Genomic DNA, 19,868 nt, shown 5'->3' with positions numbered 1-19,868 from the left:
CCTCTCTACATAACCATGCACATGTCACACACTCAGGTCTGTACGGATGTTTACTGAAATCAATGGTGAGTGTCTCTAGATGGCAGAAGTTAAGGGACATCGTTTTCCTTTTCTCTGTACACATTTATGTACTATTTGAACCTTTTAACAAGCAAATACTATACTGATAAACAGAAAAAAATATTATTTTAAAATAGCATTTGCTTCTTACCCCCATTCCTACTACCTTCATTCAAAAGTCCATTCCTTCCAACCACGATTATTATTTCTCATCTTTACCCTGACATCGCAACCTCTAAACTTCCACCAAAGTGATTTTTCTAACAAGCTAAGAGATAATATTCTTTTGCTCAGAACTCTTCAATGGCTCTCACTGTGGCTAGGAGAAAGACCTCGATTCCTATGCATAGTATACTAGGCCCTTCAAAAACCTGACTCCAATTTACATACTTGGCCTTGCTCTTGCGGGTCTCCCTGGCGACCGCTGTTTTCCCAGCACACAATGCACTCCCACCCTCAGGCCTAGTGGCTGGACCGCCTCCCCTGAGCTTGCTCTCTTAGTCAAGTCCTGCTCCTCCTTTCACTGATTAGAGCCGACCTCCCTTATCTTCCCTGACTGGCTCAGGGCTGGGGGCTTCTCTGCTCCCACTCCCCCGGCCCACTTGTCTGCAACAACGATCCTTACGCTGAATACTGTGTGTCACAGGCTTCTTCCAACCAGACTCACACTTCCTGACAGCAGAGACCATGTCTCTTCATCTCTGTATTCCCGACGCCTAAGACAGGAAGCCTTCAAACACCGGTTACAAGGAGAAATCTGCTTTTATCTGTCTCTTGCTGGTTTAAAGGTTACATTTTTTAAATGGCTAACCCATACGGTAATTATACGGATTAAACCTGTGTGCAGAAAAATTCGGTCCAACAGTGAGTGACTTAAAACTACACGGTACTGCTACAGAGAGCATAATTATTACAATGGTTACCATGTCTTAAAGCCATAAACCCATGATAGTCTGTAAGTATGAACAACTTCCAAATGTTTCACTAAAGGCAATGCATTTTCTTTTCCCATAAGAATAAACCTACATTCCTAATCAATGAGATACTTCAATCAAAAGTGTAAGACATAAATGCCGAAAGAAATGAACTAGTGATGCTTACCGATACTAGCATGATCAATAATAGTGTCAATATCTTGTAGACCCCATTTCTTATAAGCTAACGGTGGTGGTTGTATGTTCTCATTGCCGGACGCTGCAGCTGTCAAAGATAAAAATGAGACAAACCAAACTTAACTATAATGGATAAAACGAAGTTTTAAAAATATCACAAAAAAGTAATAATTTGATTTATTTTTCTAAAATTTCAACTAATAGCAATGAGACTAAGTAATGTAAACAAGGTATAAAGTGAGATTTATTCCGCCCAAGACAATACACATAAAATGCAAACATTGAAAAAAAGGTGGGTGCCACAAGAGATTTTGGAACACTCCAGTAGTTAGAGAAGATAATTAAAAAGTCTGGACTATTACTGAAAATCAAGGTGAATTCAAACTGCAATTGAAGCCAAGTAAGCGATTTCTCCCCCTTGAGAAAGACAGTGGATAAGATCCCGGGAACAGCAAGCTGTGCCTTCCTCAGTGAAAAACTAAAAACCGGATGATACGTTGGCAGGAGCACACACACCGCAAGGTCTCTAAAGCAAACCAAGGCCAGGCCTGATAGACAGACAGTCTATTAGCAGCAGTAGCATTGCCAGAAAAAAATGAATGAACTGCCGATCATGACCCTCAGTATTTCCACCTAATGAGTGAGGAATGTAAGGAGAAACAAGCTACACCTCTTGCTATCGGTTCATGGTAAAGGTCCATTTATCAATAAATCTCATGCTATATATTAGAATACAGTGGATTCTGGTAGTTTATTCTGGACAGTGAAGAAAAGTACTTTTAAAAAGGAAAAATATAACCCTCTAAGCACTTCTGGTTTTACAGTAAGGCCAAGAGGAGAGAATTTTCCTATCTTGTGAAAAAAAGTCACAATAATTTTTGGCTAAGTAATTAGAATTCTTTTTAGAGCAATTTACAAGAAGAGGGCACTAAATGGTTTATGTATGTACTTACTTCCCAGGAGACAAAATGGCTTTATGGTCTTATACATAATAAAATAAACAGGAATTCAAAAATAGTAAAAATTAAATGGTTGACTACACCAATTATAACATAGTTGTCTATTTCTAGTTTATTTTACTGACAGAATCCTTACCTAGAAAAAATTGCCAGTCTCTTTGGGCATATATATTAATAGTGACTATTTTAAATGTCTCCAAGATAATGAAGTTTATAATGGGCTAAATTGAAATAACTTTAAAAATTATGAAAATAGGTAGAAAAAATCAAATTCTGACTTAATAGAAAAACATGCTCTATTAGAGAACCACATAAGCAAGACTTCAGAATTTTACCAATCACATCAATCTGCTAAAAAGATGGTGAAAAATATTCTACTGCAATAGAAGATGCTGCATTTTTCCCAGAGAAGAAATTGTTTATATTGCGTCTTACAGTTTAGTTCTGGTTTTATGGTTTTATGAACAACCTTAAATCAGCAACATCCTAATTAACCTCCATCTTCAGGGCGCTCTCTCAATCATTTAAGAGCTAAACTCTTAAGAGGAAGTCAGCACTAGTAATAGTACTTTTACTGATTTTTAAGGATTTTTTCCCCTCTATTTTAACATCTTTAAGACTGGGATCTTAAAATCCATGGCGTGTCTTTCATAGGCAGCATTTCTGCTTCCTAATGGTACATAAACTAACAGTGAATCTTGTATCAATGGCCTCTTAAATCTGAAGACACACACAATACCCTCTTCCAAAAATATAACGGCATCAGAAGGTAAACTAAAGGTAGTAAAAGTCAGAATTCTTGATTATATTTGCATCCTTTTCAGCCCCAAATCTGGAAACAATGCAGTTGCCTGTATGTCCATTACTTTTAGGCCTCTCACTTGTCTCCATTCACAAGTGTCCCAAGTTAGCAGAAAGAAGCTGATGTGGACTCCTCACTGCACCCTGCCCACCTTGGGGGAAATTCCCCCTGCACATGACAGCATCTTTACCGTCAGTGAGAATGGAAGCAATTGTGGAATCACAAGATTTCAGCAGACTGGCCCAAAAGCTGCTGATCTAGTGAGAAATCTGGTTGCTCAGCTAGACGCAACTAAACTCCTTGCCCCAAAGTTGGTTCTCAATACAGCTGCAAATCTCTCTCTTCACTGGCCAAGACATTGCTGAATTCGTGGATAAATCTATTATTTCTGTGATGGTCACAGTCTGCAGCCTGTAAAGGGCGTTGCATTTTCAAGTCCTGGTCTGTCTTTACTGAGCAGCCTACCCAACAGTGCCCTCCCGCTTCTACAGCCACGAGCTTTTCCCCTTACGTCTGTCTAGTTTGGAAGGCCTTTTTAATTTAGAAGACATATTTAATTCTCTAAGTAGGTTAAATTTAATAAGACAAACATCATCAGAAGTTAGACATTTCTTGCCAAATAATTACCTTTGGCTACCTGATTTCGACAAGCACGAAGAGACTGAAAAAGGCTGAATCCATCAATAGTCACAATGGCAGCTGGATATAAGATACTCAACTCTTCATTCTATCAAAGAAATAAGAAAGAAGAAAGTAATGAATTTTCATCACTGCCAAATAAGTGTATCTATTTTTCTACTACAGCTGAATGTCATGATTAATGTAAAATAACAAATGCTATGAATAAACATGTCAACCACCAACACACACAAGAGTATCAGGCAGAGAAATGGCTAAAAAATGGGAAATTAACTTCAGAACACCCTTGGCCTAGGACTTACAATTCATCTCAAACATCAGCTTTTGTACATGGTGAGTAATGCTTTCAGCATAAATGGTGAGATTAACAACAAAATAGGTACAAGTTTCATAAAAAGGAAACACAGTCAGTCATTGTGCAGATATAAACAATGTACAAAAGTAGAAAGAAGGAAAAAAGGAAACTCACGTGAAGACCCTGGCAGGTATCAATACACATCCTCACATACAATCATACACTTCTGTATGATACTATACCATGTACAGTGCTCCAGAAAATGGTTTAGTCAATAGGGGCACTATTTCTCCATTTTAATAAGTGAACAAATCACTTTTCGTCACGTCTCTACAATGTAGCATTAAACGTACTAAAACTCAGTTAACCAGTCCTTATTCACGGACACTCAGTTTGGCCTCCTGCGTCCACTCGTGCTCTCTACAGCCCAGGCTCCACGCAGCCAGTGGATCTTCTGAGACAGAGCAGATCACACCACTTTCCTGCGTAAACTCTCCAGTGGCGTCCTTCTGCATTTAGAATAAAACCTGAACTCCTTAACCTGCAAGGTCTGGCACATCTCTCTACCGTCATCTCACCTCCTCCCCCCCAGCTCCAGGAACAGGAAGGTCATAAGTCACTATCAAATTCTACACATAGAAAACGTTTTCTGGCTTCTGACTAAAGTGTTTTATTGTGGAACAGAACATGCAATATTTCATTAAAGAAGTAAAAGCAAGACTGGCATTCTTTATCAGTTAAAATCAGTTAAATCTCTCTAGAATATGACAGCACAGCTAACTGTGCCACAAAAACAAAGGAATCTTTACATTCCCCTCAAATAAAGAGGGAAGAAACTACATCAAAGTGAAGGCACTGTTACTTTGAACACAACCTCTTTCATTACCTGTTCGGTCACGCCAGGATGTCGTGGGATTTCATAGGTCCTGCACTTAAGCTGTAGCACTGTGTCCTCATTCAAAAGCTGTGCAAGCAAGAGCACCCCACTCTAGGAAGAAACACAGAGACGAGCCCTGCTGTTTTGTCACCAACACACCTGAATAGGTATGGGCAGCTAGAGACTAGCATTTCCCCACTAAGTTTTCCATGGACACCAAGTACTTTTTTTCAGAGGAACAGAGCTTCCCTTCTCTATAGTTTCCACCAGAACTTTCTACCACCACCCCCCCCTCCCAGCTTCCACCCTCATACAGTGTCAACTACACATTCCCAAGCGGCAGCGATGAGTCACAAATGAATGCAATGGGGCTGCATAACGAGGTGTTGCAGTCAGCTGGCGTTTTCTAACTGCTGACACGCAGCTCACCTCCGTGTAGAAGCGTACATAGCCTGAAGTGAAGCCAACCACAATGCAGGTCCAGTCGGGGCGTCCGGTGGAACTCCTGTCACAGACAAAATTCACGATCTGAGGAGCTCACAAATCAAAGCAAAGAACACAAGTGACTCTTATTTATGCTTACCTCTTCTGGCTTGCTAGCGGGATGCACAGAGCGCTGGTTACATGTTCCCTAAAAACAAAAACAAAATCATGTGCTTAGCTCATGACTTTACCAATCACTATTATTTCGCCATAATGTAATGTTCAGGGAGCTCTGTGGACCAGTTTTATTTACTGCCTAAGTAAAAATACAGTAAAACCCTACCCTAAGTAGGATCATAAAATCCATTCACATAAAAGGTAATGTCACAGTCACTTGAGGTTAATAAAAAAGCAGTATTTTCCATTTTGTTTTGTCATGAAAAGCATGAAAGAAAGCAAAACTTGACTGTACACAACTGATTGCATACAGAACTGAGAGAGTATCAACTGATCATCAGGCCGTCACTTCCCAGCATGCCCCTCTCCTCCACATCAACTGAGGGTGGGAAGAGCTGTCATCAACATTATAGGCAAACTGCATTTCTGCAGAGTACACTATTCTAGGGACTCACTGTAAGTCAACTGGTGGGCTTCTTCTTTTGGATTTTGCAGAAATAGCCCCTCATAACCTATGTCTAAGCACATGGTAGGCTGGATGCTCCCTAAGAGAGTATTTTTTCTGCCATGTAGACTTGAAACATTTGTCAGGCGCTCAGAGACCAAGCCTCAAAATTAAAATAACTCCTTGACTATTATTTAACCAGTCAAACATCAGCACCGTCCCAGCTTATTCCAGAAACCTAGACACACTCCTGCCCCAGACAGTCACTGAACAAAATCAATCTTTTTGTTTGTTTGTCTGTACAATCATCTAATTATTGTTTGCTTTGCATTTCTGACAGAAATTAAATGTCTTCAAAATGCTTTAGACTCAATGATTTAACGAGAAATGTTTTCATTTTTTGATAAGAGTAGAAAACTTCACTCAAACTTCACTGAGCACCTACAACCTGTCAGGCATGGACTGTGATTCCACTTGGTTGTCTTTTATCTGAATTCAAAGTGGAAGAAACGTATTCATTCTAATCAGAGAATTCTCAGTCATTCAAAAGAGCTTGTATTTTTCTGGGTCCAGGTTCCAGGCTAGCAGCTCCATCACGTAACCGCACTAGAGATCTGGTTTCAAAACTCTTACGGGATCAGTAGGAAATATGAATTGACTAACTTGGGTTTCTGAAGTACTGACGAGTTTTAAGAACTAATGCAGTGCTATCCTCTAAGCACAAACCCAGTGGTAGCAAAGCAGAGAAGACAATGATTGCCCTTGACTTTCTGGTCGAACAAAATTAGTGATGAAGAACAGAGAAGACAAAATGTAGAAAAGATGTTACGGGATTCTCTCTGAACTCTTCCTTAAATCCTCCCTGAACAGGAGTTCTTTCTAACAAGTAATCACGTGATGAGTAAAATAAAAATTTGCTGACCGAATCCTGCTCTCCAACCTCCAAAGTTGGGATGAATATACACTTACTAAACATGCCAAATGACGAAACTTCTTAATAGATTCACTTTCAAGTCCAACAATATCACATACACATTGAATGCACAGAAAGATAAAAACGTTAACTGGTACCCACCCTTCTTCAACATTTAGAGAACCACTCCAACCAACAGCAAACTGCATTTCTTCCTTTCCTTTATCACTGTGTTTCCATTTTGCTGAAAAAATTAGGCCAGCACATAAAATAACTTGATAGTAGACTAAAACAGTAATTTATAAATTTCACTCTTTACAATGATTGAGCGCAAAATTTAATAGTTCTGTATTAACTGATTTGGGTCTTTTTACAGTAAAAATAAGATAATATTTAAAGTTTTTCTAAGCTTTTTATAAAACTCTACCTTTAGTCTGCCCTTCCTGCCATTAAATCCTTATAATAAGTTATTAATTCTTATGTACCACGGCACCTATTTTACTTATAAAACTACTTTTATCTTCAGATGGCAAAGAAAACTTTCTATTAGGTTGATGCTATTGGAGGGTAAATCTGCTTTACAGGACCATTCCATAGCCATTTAATGTATGAACACATTTTGATCAGTGAAATTTTTCATATCTTTATATATACATAAACCTTAATTTTAATCTTCAACAAAAATTATGAGCTGAAAACTTATGCCCAAAATAGCAAACTACTGTACTGCGAGTTTTCAAATTGTAGTTGAAATCACCTCACTCACATTATTACTAAAAAGGGAGCAGTGGCCTTTTTAGCTCTGACTGCCCTTTGCAAGACCTGGGCAATGCCCAATACTGCCTCTGCAGTACCAGAGAGACAGCTCAAGCACCTGCAGCCAAGAAAGGAAAGCAAGAGGAAATAAACACAATAGAAAAGAAAGGGGGAAAAAGAGAGAGAGGAATACAAAAAGGAAAGGAAATTAAGTGTTATATCATACATAAAACAGACTATAGAATGCCTCCATATAATGCATACACTAGAATACACTAGAAATAAATTTTTTCTTTCTACTTATTCTATTTGCTGCTTTATTCTATGCATTACAATAAAGACCCCTGAAAAATGATACTTACGCACTAGAAACACAGCTTTCTGCTCCCGAGCTATAACCATAAGGTCATTTGTTGGCGATAAGGATAAAACACAATCTTGGAGCCAGCTAGTTTTTTGTGATTTGCATGTATTTCCTTCTTCTTCCTGTGGATAAAACTACAATTAGTTTACATGCAAAAATACTGAGTCGTTCAACTCAGCTTGTCCGCCATGAAGGGCGAGGGGAAAGAAAAAATGGGAAAGAAATCTTCCCAATTCTTTTTTCGTAAATTCTCAACTAATATTCCGTATCAAGACACATCAAAGATGACCAACAAATATCCACTACAAACAAATCTGTTTTGAATATTGATGCAAAAATGTTTAATGCAAACAAATATAAACTAGCAAGACATTAAAAAAAATGTCGCATAGGGATCACTCCAGGAATGATTCAGTATTAGGAAATTTAGTAAATAATCCTATTCCCAAGAGACAGCTAAAGTGTCTGCAGCTAGAGAGCAAAGAAAGAATTGTCTGATGATGATACTTGTAGGATATGGAAACTATTTGATAACTTTGACTTCTTTCTTTTCATTTGACCTGAAAGGTGTTTTCTTTTTTCCATTGAAAAATGTATTCTTTATATAGGTAAATTCCCGTGGTTAACAATTGAACAGATCTAAAAAGGTCTTCTTTGGAAAGTCTCCTGACACTGCTGTACTCTAGCCACCCAGGTGTTCAATCTACAAACAACCAATGTAATCGGTTCCAGCATGTACTTCCAGGGACACTTTCTGCAAATACATTTAGTACTTTTTCCAACACAAATGGTAGCACACTATATATTAATACATACTTCTATACTTGACTTTTTTCCTCTTAACATATACCTTAGACTTCATTCCACATGAAGTGCCTTTACTTTTTAATGGCTGCATAGTATTCCACTGTACTTTATCCAGCGTTTATTTATCCAGCCTCCTATTGATGGACATAAGTGATGTGTATACAATCTTGCTGCTACAAACGATGTGACAGCGAATAACTTTACGCATGTGTCAGTTTGTGTGGGAGTGAGTATATCAGTAGTATAAATTCCTAGAAGTGAAACTACTGGGTTAAAGGGAATGTTTATTAGTAAATTTGCTAGATATTCCAAAACTGTGCTCCACAGAAGTTGTGTCAATTTATACTCCGACCAGCGGTTTTGAAAGTGCCTGCTTCTCTAGACTATTCAAAAGATGCTTTAACTCTGGATCTTTGTCAATCTAAGAGACAAAAAGCGGTATATCTCAGTATGTTGCATTCTTACAGATGAAAACAGGCATTGGCCAAACTCACTCATAAATTTTAAAATACAAATTAAAAGACTGAAATGGCATTTTCACTTCTGATTTTGCAAAGATTAAAGTTTGATAACATATAAGGGATCCATAGTGTCAAAAAACCCGTGAGAAAAGCAGACCTCTGTAAGAAAACACATTCATCTCGCATAGTTTTTTGTTTCTCAATATTGATAAAAGTATGGGTATAGGGAAATACTTCATTCTTTATAAACAGTGCAGGGTCAATGGTAAAAGGCATTGGCTCAGAGCTGTTTTCATTTCTGAATCACAGATAGCACAGACACTCTCCCTACTGCTGTCTGGAATACAATCTGGGGCAGCCTTGTGGGAGCACCATCCAACAATTTCTATTAAAGTTTAAAATATGTATAACCTTTTACCTTAGCAATTCTAGGAATTTGTCCTAAAGGAAAAATAAGAATGACTAACATCTAGTGAGCACTTATTATGTTCCAGGTACTATTCTAAGCACATCTCACTTAATCCTCTTAACGATCCTATGAGGCTGACAGTGTTATTGGTCCTACTTTTAAAATGAGATGACTGAACTCAGAGAAATTAAGTAACTTGCCCAAGGTGTCACAGTCACTTAATGGCAGGGCTGGGATAGAAATTCAGGCAGTCTGGCTCCCAATCATAACACTGTGTGCATATGCGTAACCAAAGATGCATAGATGTAAAGATGACTACACCACTGCTTGTGATGGAAAAAAGAAAGCAAAAGAACGAACAAGAACTAGATATCGCTCGACAGGGGCATGGTTAAATAAATCACTGTGTGCCTATGCAATGAGATAGCATTTGGTATTCCTTGAAAAGAGTTAGCTGCTTTACATTTGCAGATATGGAACAACCTCCAAATTACATCAAATGGAAAAAGCGAGAGGTAGAACAGTGTGTAAAAATCAGGTCTATGTGGACTTTCAGGTATAGAGGGGAAATTACACATGAATTTTATACTCTCTGTGCCTAAAACTCTCAACTCCTCTAGGAACAACAGTAAAAGAATTTGTTTAAAGGCAAAAACCGGTAAGGGCACGAAGAACAAAAGAAGAGCCCCAACATTCTGAGCCCTAGAAAGCAGATGGACAGCAAGCACATAACTGCTTTTACAGTCCCCAGGAAACTAACCCCCAATCTGGTGGAGAGGAACGCCGAGAAGCAACCACAGCTGCACTGCAAAACTGCCAACAGGCTTAGGAAGTGGTGCCGGGTCCCTCAGGAAGTGAGGGCAGAGATGCGGCTAAAATCATGAGGACTGCATGAAAGTGCGTTTAGGTCCCCCATGGCTTCTCCCACTCCCCACGGTCAGCTCACTGTCCCTCTCTCCCGGGCAGAAGACCAGCGCCCATCACCAAGCCAAAGCCAACCAACAGAAGCTCTCCCGCAGGAATGAACGCCTGAATGCAGGTGTGGACTGAAATGAACAACGGTAAACAAGAGGAACGAAAAATGGTGTCTGACTCATGGAGAGACTCTCTTAAACATTTAGGCAATAGATGATGCCACCAAGACCAAGCCTGAATGACTTGTTGGTTGGTGGCTAAAGGTCAGGAACAACCTACATCCACCCTTGTGTGTGGACAAACCGTCCTTTATCTGCACTTCCCACACTAGCAGATCACTTCGCCAGAATCGACTAAAACCAAATAATGCCCTTACAGATCAAAAGTTTCGAAGCCCCCAAAAAGAGGCCAAGAAATTTCAGAGAACAAAGTGGAAAGGCAGGAAGAAAAGACGAGGAGACTTACATTAGAAGTCACGGGCTAGACCAAGATCTCAGAACTTCTGCACAACTGACATTTCGGGCTGGATAATTCTTTGTTTTGGGGGCTGCCCTGTGCACTGTCGGATGCTTTGCAGCATCTCTCTACCCACTAGATGCACCGCCTCTGAAGTTGTGACAAACAAAAATGTCTCCAGACATTGCGAAATGTCCCCTAAGGGGACAAAATTGCCCCTGGTTGAGAATCACTAGTCTAGACCCAACTTGTGTTAATGTGGAGAGGAAGGTTACTGGTAAAACGAGTGTTTCCAACCGTCAAAGGTCTACAGCCCCAATGAGAGCCCGCCTTCGGAAGGAGGCCCACCCCAGCTACCGCGCCCTCGCACAAAACCAAGGCCATACCCTCGGTATAACGTGAGTGCTCTCCTCTGCCTTTGACCAGTCTAGTGCTTATGTCTCTTGTGTGGTAGATGGCACCAGAGTCTAATGACACTAAAATAAGTTATTTTCCAGTACTGTCCCAGATTATTAATGCTCTAAGAATCTCTAAGCAGGCCAGGCTATCCCCTATTTCTTGGCCTGTAAACATACCTTTCTCTGGCCTCTACCTGGCCAGCATGCTTTCATCATCCCGTTAGTATGCTCAGTCCAACTGCATCTGTAAACGGTGTTAGGCCACAAATGGAGCATATTCCAAAGTGTCTTTGCCTGCAAGCTTTCCATGCTGCCAACCTTAACTGAGGACCTTAACCCAAATCTTCTGTGCTTCCTGTTCCAGAAACCACTGCCAAGCAAATCCTTCATTCTATGCTTCCTACTGTTGGATCTTAATATACCCATGAAGGAAAGCTCATGAAATCTGTCTTGCCAGTTAAAAATGAAATTAAATCTTGTCAGACCTCTTCCCAAACTGCCTCGATTTCCATTAAGCATAAAGCTGACCAAATAACACCCTCTAATCACTTCTTTCCCAAGCAAAAATATTATAATCCCAATTAAAACCCCTTGTAACACTGTGAAAAATACAGCAAAGCTATTTACTATTAGTTACAGACTCATTAATCAGAAGATGTGTTGTACAGTATCTTCTTTTTCAATTGCCCCAAGCCAGACCCAATCTGTCACGATGCCCAGTTAAGTTAGTACAGAGGCAGTGCACCTCTCCTTCCATCTTGAAAGCCGGCTCTGTTTGCCTTTTTAATCCTTTAGTGTATTTACTTAGGGACAAGTAGGAGTTCCTTAACCTATTCTTTGCACTTATATACACAAGAGTTATTATGCCTGACATGGCTCCATTACTTGAGGCACTGCTGTGGCCTGATCTGTGCCCCCACCCTCAATTCACAGGAAGCCCTACCGTCCACACCACACCCCAGGTCAAAGAAGTTAATTCCTGATTTTTTCTTTTTCCCCCTCATCTCTCACAGTCAATTCATAGGAAGGTCTTATCGTTAGCTCTAAAATTTATCCTGAATTCATTAATTTCTCATTTTCACTAATATCACCTTAATGCAAACCACCACCATTTCTCAACTAAACTATTCCAAAAGCCTCCTAACTGGTCCCCCTCCTTCCACTTTTGCTCCCTACTTCAAACTATTGCAAACAGCAGTCAAGATGAACGTTTAAAAATGAGGAATGAAGCAAGTGCAGTTTCCTATCACATTGACAATCAACTCCAAATTCAAAGCCTTACACATCAGGCCTGCTTCCTTCTCTGACCCCATTTTGTAGCCAAGCCACACTGGCCTTCTTTGCTTCCTTCAAACTCCAAGCCCATTCCTGCCTCGGGCCTCGGCACGAGCTGTCTATGGCCTGGCCTCTCCACCAGTTCTTCACCTCGCTGACTCCCTGCTCTTTCAGACCTCAGCTTACATGGCCTCTGAAAAGCCGGCCTCGACCACCCAACCTACCGCAGGCCTTCATCACTGCTCTCCCATCACCATCTGAATTTTCTGTGTAACTACTACCACCATTTGACACTTTTCATCTACCTTTTAAAAAAATTTTCTCTCTCTACCTTAAGAGTGTAAACTGCTGGGAACTGGGATGCTAAGAAGACCTATCTGATATGTATATTTTTCTTTGTGCATAGAAATCTTGATTTTGCGTGGGTATCAACCCCTCCCCTATGCAGCTATGGGTCTCAGAAGTTAGCCCCTTTATCCACCAACCCCAGCGAATGGTATGACTGACCAATGAAAACCTCACATCCCTTGCCAGTGACTAGTTCAGAAATGAGTATCTGGACCAATTCTGACCAAGAAGATACAAGGCAAGGTTTGCTAGAGACTTCTGAGAAAGGTGTTTCCCACGCCTAAAAGAGTCATGGAAGAGCCCAGTCTTTCTTCCTGGGGTCAGAAATGAAGAAACATGTTGCCACATCACATCTGTGAGAGAAACAAGCTTTAGGATGAAGTCAACATGGTCTCTGCAGAGCAGACAGAACGAATGTACCTGAGTCCTTGATGACATAGCTGAACCGTCTGACCCACCGACCTTGGTTGGGGTCCATACTATCTCTGACTTCCATCTAATCAATTTCCTTGTTAGTGAAGCCAGTTTGGCTTGGATTTTCTATTGCTCACAGGTGAAAATACACTAATATACAGGGACTTTGCTACTTTGTTCGCTGCTATATTTCCAGCACCCAGAAAAATGCCTAGAACACGGTGGGCACTTCACAAATAAGAGTTGAAAGAATAAGTGAAAGAGTCTAAAAGAATAACTAATGAAGGAGAAAGAATCCATAAACTAGTATTCTCCATTTAGCCTACTAAGCTAAACAGTCATTAAATCTGTAAGAACGGGAGTCTACTGAAGTACTACTTAGTGAGCACAAAAATGCTCTTGAAGATTTTAAGATGTCAATCTAACATGGAAATATGTCACTACCAAAAAGCATGCATATGTTTACAAAGACTTACTGGTTCTTGGGGTTCTGTTTCTTCCCATGCGCCCCAACTATCATCTTCCCAGTTTGTTGATTTACCTATTTTTAAAAAGATAAAAATACTGACATGAAATAGAGAGTTTAAAATATTTTAAAACACTTTCCCTAAACATAATAAAATCAACTCCTGATATAAAATAAACATTATATAAATATTATATAAATATAATCCTGATGTTAAAGAAGAAAACAATGGTAAACTATGTCAGAATACTGCTATATGTAACAACAGTCAAGAAACATTTGACCTGAAATTCCAATTCTATGCCACAGTAAAACTGTGCAAGTTATTTGGATCTTAAGATATTGGACATCAAATTTATCCACATTTAAGTCAAACGGCAAAGGGAACTTTTAAAACATCTTAAAATGACAAATATTTGTTACTTCAGACATCAGACAAACTAAACATGCACAGTGACAAAAACACACCTAAAATTTCACAGAAGTCTAAAAAAGTGAGCTGTTCTTTAATAAGACAAGGTACCCATGAAAAAAAAAACTGACTATTGAAACAAAACAGGTCTATGCCCCTCCTTTTAATTTAGCTATTAAAATACTATAAAATATTGTATTTAAACCAATCTGCTTCAAAAGTCTGGGGGGGAGGATCAATTTAAAAGGTAGGACTGAACCTGATTATCTAGGAAGCAAATAGAACTTTCATTTATATGTAGAAGGTTTTACAAGTTGCTAGAATCAATTATACATAGATGATAAAAAATGTTACAGTCTGGTACTTGGAATCACTGCTGAATTAGCTTTGCGGTAATATTCTCATCTTGGGTGCTTAAATACCACATAACTGCTTCCTAAAACGCCAGGCACGTTGGTGGGCATGTATTAAGTCCTAAAAGAGTACTATCAGTTGATTAACACTGCCCAACTTAAAGATTCCCCTATACATGTCAATTAAACAATTTAACAAACGTTCTGTTCCATACCATGTGCCAAACCCTGTAGTAGGAACAGAGAAAAACATACATATAGCCCTCCTCCTTAGAGAATCTGTGGTCTAGTGTAGGAGACGGACAAATGGAACTACACCACATGGACAATGTTGTTATCAGCTACTAGGGAGCTCGGACCAGTCAGTGAGAGACGGGAAAACTCACTGATGAGTCATCTTAAACTAAGCTTTTAAAAAGTAAAAAAAAATAGTAAAAAAATTGAGGGATTACAATATAGAAAACAAAAGATAAACATAAAAACTTCACTGATATTGTACCAAAATAAAACTGAGGTTATAAACATGTTTACAGATAAATTTTCAATAACCATCTCCATAATGCTGGGACTTAAGTACAAATTAAATGAGAAAGAGTAAAGGTAATAATTATAAAAACAAAAACAAAAAAAAACAAAAACATGTAACTATGTGTGGTGATGGGTGTTAACTAAACTTATTGTGGTGATCATTTCGCAATATATACAGATATTGAATCATTACGTTTGTACACCTGAAACTAATATATTATATGTCAGTTATATCTCAATAAAAAAAGACATGGTTTAAAAAAAAAAGTGGCTGGAAACTTTCAGAGCTACTTGAGAAAAAGGTCACCATGATAAAGGCAAAGAGGCAAAAAGATGCAATGTACATATAAGGCTTATCCCTTACGTACTGGCACCACCTAATACGTATTCAGCATTTCTAAACGCCTAAGTGCTGTGTAGACATCCACTCACTCAAGCGTGACAAGGATCCTTTACCATCCCTTTTTTACAATGAGAAAAACAGATTACTGAGTGAATGCAGCTTGACCAAGATCACAGGATTAAGTGGCGGAGTGGGGTTTGACTTCTGAGTTCCAAAGCCCATGCTCCCTAGGATTCCGGTACACTTTTGCCTCCTGTGGTTTATGGAGAAAGACGCAATTAGGGAACAATGGGGTGTACAGCGGAGGCCAAAAGTAAGAGAATTCTTATTATTTTAAAATAGAAACATTTCCTTGATATTGAGATTTGGAAATTTTTTTGTAACTTGGAAAATTACAGTTTGTTCTTTGGCCATCTAATTCAGTTAGGCAGTCTCTTTATTCTGCTAATGTTTCCACTGTGCCAAAAACAACTGCCTTATTGTGGGCTGATGGCAACTAGGCCATCCCATTTACACAGTTTTCGAAAATGTACTATCTCTTGTATAAGAAAAGCTTGTCACACTAAAGTCCACGATTCGATTTTAAAACTGCTGCAAGAATAATGTACTTATCAAATGACCACAATCTCAGAAAGACCATGCAGAACTTACAGCACTTCATGAGTACGTTAGTCATTCATTCATTCAAGAAACAGAATCTTTTATGTCTTGAGCATCGTGATAAGTGCTAGAGATAAAAAGCAAATAAGCCTTCAAAGAGCTTAGTTTGTGCACATAACCTCTGTTGAATGCTGTACAAAACACAGCCATGAAAAATGTATCATTTCTCCTCTGTATTGGTATAAAAAGCACCTGACTCAACTCACAAATGACTCATACAACCAAACAGAAGACAGCAGCAACGTGAAATTCCGGCCCCTGCAGAGACCCAATATCTCTTTATGCCACAATTCAAAACATCCAGGAAGAGAAAGACCTTGAGAAATACTTTCTTTATACAAGATATTTATGTTTATGAACATTTAGCCATTTCTCCATGTCCCCGACTGGGGAGTTTTCCATTAAGGGAAAGAATTTAAACAGGCATCTCCTATTATCCCAAGAACACATTTTCCAAAAAAGCCAAGGTACAAACAGAGGTTAAAGGAAGGTGAAACAAAACTATTAGGCAGGTTAAAGATGTTTTTGAAGGTAGGTCTAGAATCCTAAGTCTATTCATAACACTGTAAGAAAATGTATTCTAAATCCTAGTCATCTTAAAAATGGAAGACATTCAAAAAAGACAGAAAGCCTTCTGCAAACTGTGCACTACCCTTGTGGTTATTTCTATGCAGTGCCAGTGATATAATTTCTGCAGCCTCCTGACTTCTGTTGAAAATCATTTGACACTGTTTTTGCAGGCTGCGATTTGACAGCAATTATGGGCTGTTAAAAAGTGCTGGAACCTCAGCTCTTCACCAAGGTTATTTCTTATGCCTTCAAATTATGCAAGCAGGCCACGCACATTCTTTAAAAAAATTGAAAAAAAAAAAAAAAAAAGATGGTTTATATTAAAAAATAGCTGATGAATGTCTAATAAAGTTGCCATTCATATAAAGCATTTTACTCAGGCAGTCTTTCCTTCTGGTAACTTTTCTATGAAGGATAGTGTTCTTCAATTGATATGACTATGGGTGTTTTTTAATTGGCCAGTGATCAAGACTGTGGGTCACCAAAGCATTGAGTTTAAAATATATTTGAGAACTGTGCACCGCTTAATGTCAATATGGAACGTTACTGTAAGACCTTATGGGCTATAAATTCTGTGTACTTATAAAAAAATAAGACTAATTTACCTTTCATTATTGATTACTATAAAGAAAAGCTAAAAATAGTTCACCATGATTGCCTCGTAGAGTAAATAGATCAAAATCTCCTACAGACCAGGGTAATTTGAAAGTCTGAAGCTCTGTATAATTGAAGAGGTAAGTTAGTTTCACAAAGTATATGACAGAATAAGGACACCAGGACAGATAACTTCTTGAGAGTGGTCAAGGCCCAGTGGAAAAAATTCCAAACACCCACAAATCACAAAGCCATTGGCCTTTACTCAGTTTACCCAGTGAGGTACGTGGCACTCATTTCGGTCAAAAGCTAGACTATAAATTATAGCATAATGTTAAGTGTTCTTTTCTCATTTATGAAATAAGTAGCCAACAACCCAATTTCCAAAAAGCAATTCTTTAAATGACACTGTCATCAACTGCCTGTGTCCTTTATTTTGCTGAAGTCCAAGTCAACAAAATTGATCAGAAAATTAAGAAAACAGCATATACATTCATTGCCTTTATAAAACCAGATACAGTCCCTCTGCAGATTCCCCCCTCTAGGTAGTCTTAAAATCTCTGTGAGGAAGACACGAAAATAATGAATTAAGAATGACTGAAGTTCTGGGGTTGGCCCCACCCCACAAATCTGAGGCAGATGGTCCATGGATCATGCCGTGAGGAACAGCAGCTTCAAGGATCAACTTCAACTGACAACCTAATCTGACGCTACATGTCCTTTTTACGTTAGCCTGCCATCATCACCTTCTTTCTGTCACTCCGGTTAGAGTTTTCTCTCATGATGGGCAATCATAGTCAAAATATTATTTTTTTCATTTAAAAATATTTTTATTTATTTTGTTAATTATTTTTTTAATTTTTTAAAAATTTATTGGGGTGACAATTGTTAGTAAAATTACATAGATTAATATTATTAATATAAATATTATTAATTCAATATATAATCAATGTTAACTGACTCATGTGACTATTTTACATTGTTTTGTTTCCTACCAAGTCTTCAAAATCCAACATGTACTTTCCACTCAGAGCACATCTCGGCTTGGGACAGCCACTCTTCCAGTGCTTGAGAGCACGTGTGACCGGTGGCTACGGCATGAGACAGCGCAGGTCCAGAACACTGTAAGTGTCTAGGTGCCTGAGTGGGACGCCCACTTTTACCCTATGGAGTTATGTGACCTTGGGCAACTTATCGAATCTCTTACCGCCTCAGCTTCCTCGTTAGCAAAATGGAGTTCATAACTATATCTACATCATGTTGTTGTGAGAGTTAATATATGCAAAGCTCTGGCAACAGTGAAACCCTTAATGGCCGTTAAAATGATCGTTCTCCAAATACAACATACTCATTCCTCATTCTTCTCTCTGCCTTTGTCTATCCCACATTCGCCAACTAAAACACATTCCCATTTGTCTCTCCCTCTCCAAATTCAACTTCTCTTCCAGGACTCACATTAATCCTTTATGAATTTTACTTGCATCCACCAACGATCTTACTCTCTTGTGATAGGCCATCATTTGCTTGTATTTTCTGGTCAGAACTTAATTATAAACTGCTTTGGGTCACCTGTTGCATTGTTAACTTGTCTGACTTGTCATAAATGTACACATTGTCTATACAACTAACTACTAAGCCTCAGAGGGCAGAGAACGTGTAGACCATGTGTGTACAAACACACACACATACACACACACACGTGAATATGTTCAAGATCATAAGTACTTAGTAAATATTTACTGAATGAATATAAAACCTTTGAAAATGACCTTCCCCAGTATATCCCAAACTTTTCCCCATATATCCCCATATAAGCAGCAGGATTTAAATTAGTAATTTTTAATATAATGAACAAATCAGTTGTTGATTCTAAACCCTTTGCATTTCCACAGAAACATAAAACAAAATGTTTTCATAAACTTTATATACATATTTTACATCTCAGATCAAAACCATCTTTGTCAAATAACTTTTCTATGTAAAATGACACTGATAATTCTCTTCTATTCCATTCCATTTAATTATTGAGACAAAACAATTTAAAAGCACCAATTCCTAGCTTTAGTGTTAAGAAATAATAGGAAAAATATTTTTGTTCTAATTCAAATCTAAGTGGCAGAATTTGATTAGATAAGATCCTCTAGAAATATAGTTCAAAGTGGATGGTCTGATATGGGTTAATGGATCTTTATATTTCACACATACACACACACACTATATATATACATATATATGTATATATATATATATGTACATATGTATATATATATGTATATGTATATTTCAACATTTCAAAACAATGCTTGTATTATTAAAAGATCCTGTATCATAGTGGGAAACCAACATGCTCATTCAATTAAGTGTGCCTTTCAACAACCTCGTATTTTGGTAGGCTAGAAAAAAATACTTACAAGAGACAGAGTTCCCAAAAAAACACCATACTATTTTGAAGGAAAAAAATATCCACATCCTTCTTAAACTCTATTATGCAAATATTCTTTTTGCCAGTAGTGAATAAAACAGGTTACACTAAAAACAGTTTTAAAATAGCAAATATTGCCTTTTGAAGAAATCTAAAACTAGATCATGACAGTGCTTCTCTGGTCTTGTTTCTTCTACGCTATGATTCACGTGCCA

General features: G+C 38.3%; 1 protein-coding gene across 1 annotated transcript in view; it reads right to left on the bottom strand.

Annotated features, from left to right (window-relative positions):
* Positions 1 to 19,868, bottom strand: part of RAB3GAP2 (RAB3 GTPase activating non-catalytic protein subunit 2) — a 61,620-nt gene that overhangs the window by 32,343 nt on the left and 9,409 nt on the right. Inside the window, exons 2-9 of the mRNA XM_019741692.2 lie at positions 13,782 to 13,846; positions 7,821 to 7,944; positions 6,865 to 6,946; positions 5,328 to 5,375; positions 5,174 to 5,249; positions 4,754 to 4,855; positions 3,561 to 3,660; positions 1,162 to 1,260 (exon numbers count right to left, since the gene is read on the bottom strand). Of these exons, the coding sequence (XP_019597251.2) occupies positions 1,162 to 1,260; positions 3,561 to 3,660; positions 4,754 to 4,855; positions 5,174 to 5,249; positions 5,328 to 5,375; positions 6,865 to 6,946; positions 7,821 to 7,944; positions 13,782 to 13,846 (696 nt within the window). The remainder of the gene's footprint in view (positions 1 to 1,161; positions 1,261 to 3,560; positions 3,661 to 4,753; positions 4,856 to 5,173; positions 5,250 to 5,327; positions 5,376 to 6,864; positions 6,947 to 7,820; positions 7,945 to 13,781; positions 13,847 to 19,868) is intronic.

This window comes from Rhinolophus sinicus, linkage group LG12 (genome assembly GCF_036562045.2).
Source record: "Rhinolophus sinicus isolate RSC01 linkage group LG12, ASM3656204v1, whole genome shotgun sequence".
Taxonomy (NCBI): Eukaryota; Metazoa; Chordata; class Mammalia; order Chiroptera; family Rhinolophidae; genus Rhinolophus; species Rhinolophus sinicus.
This window is presented reverse-complemented; position numbering and strand designations above follow the sequence as displayed.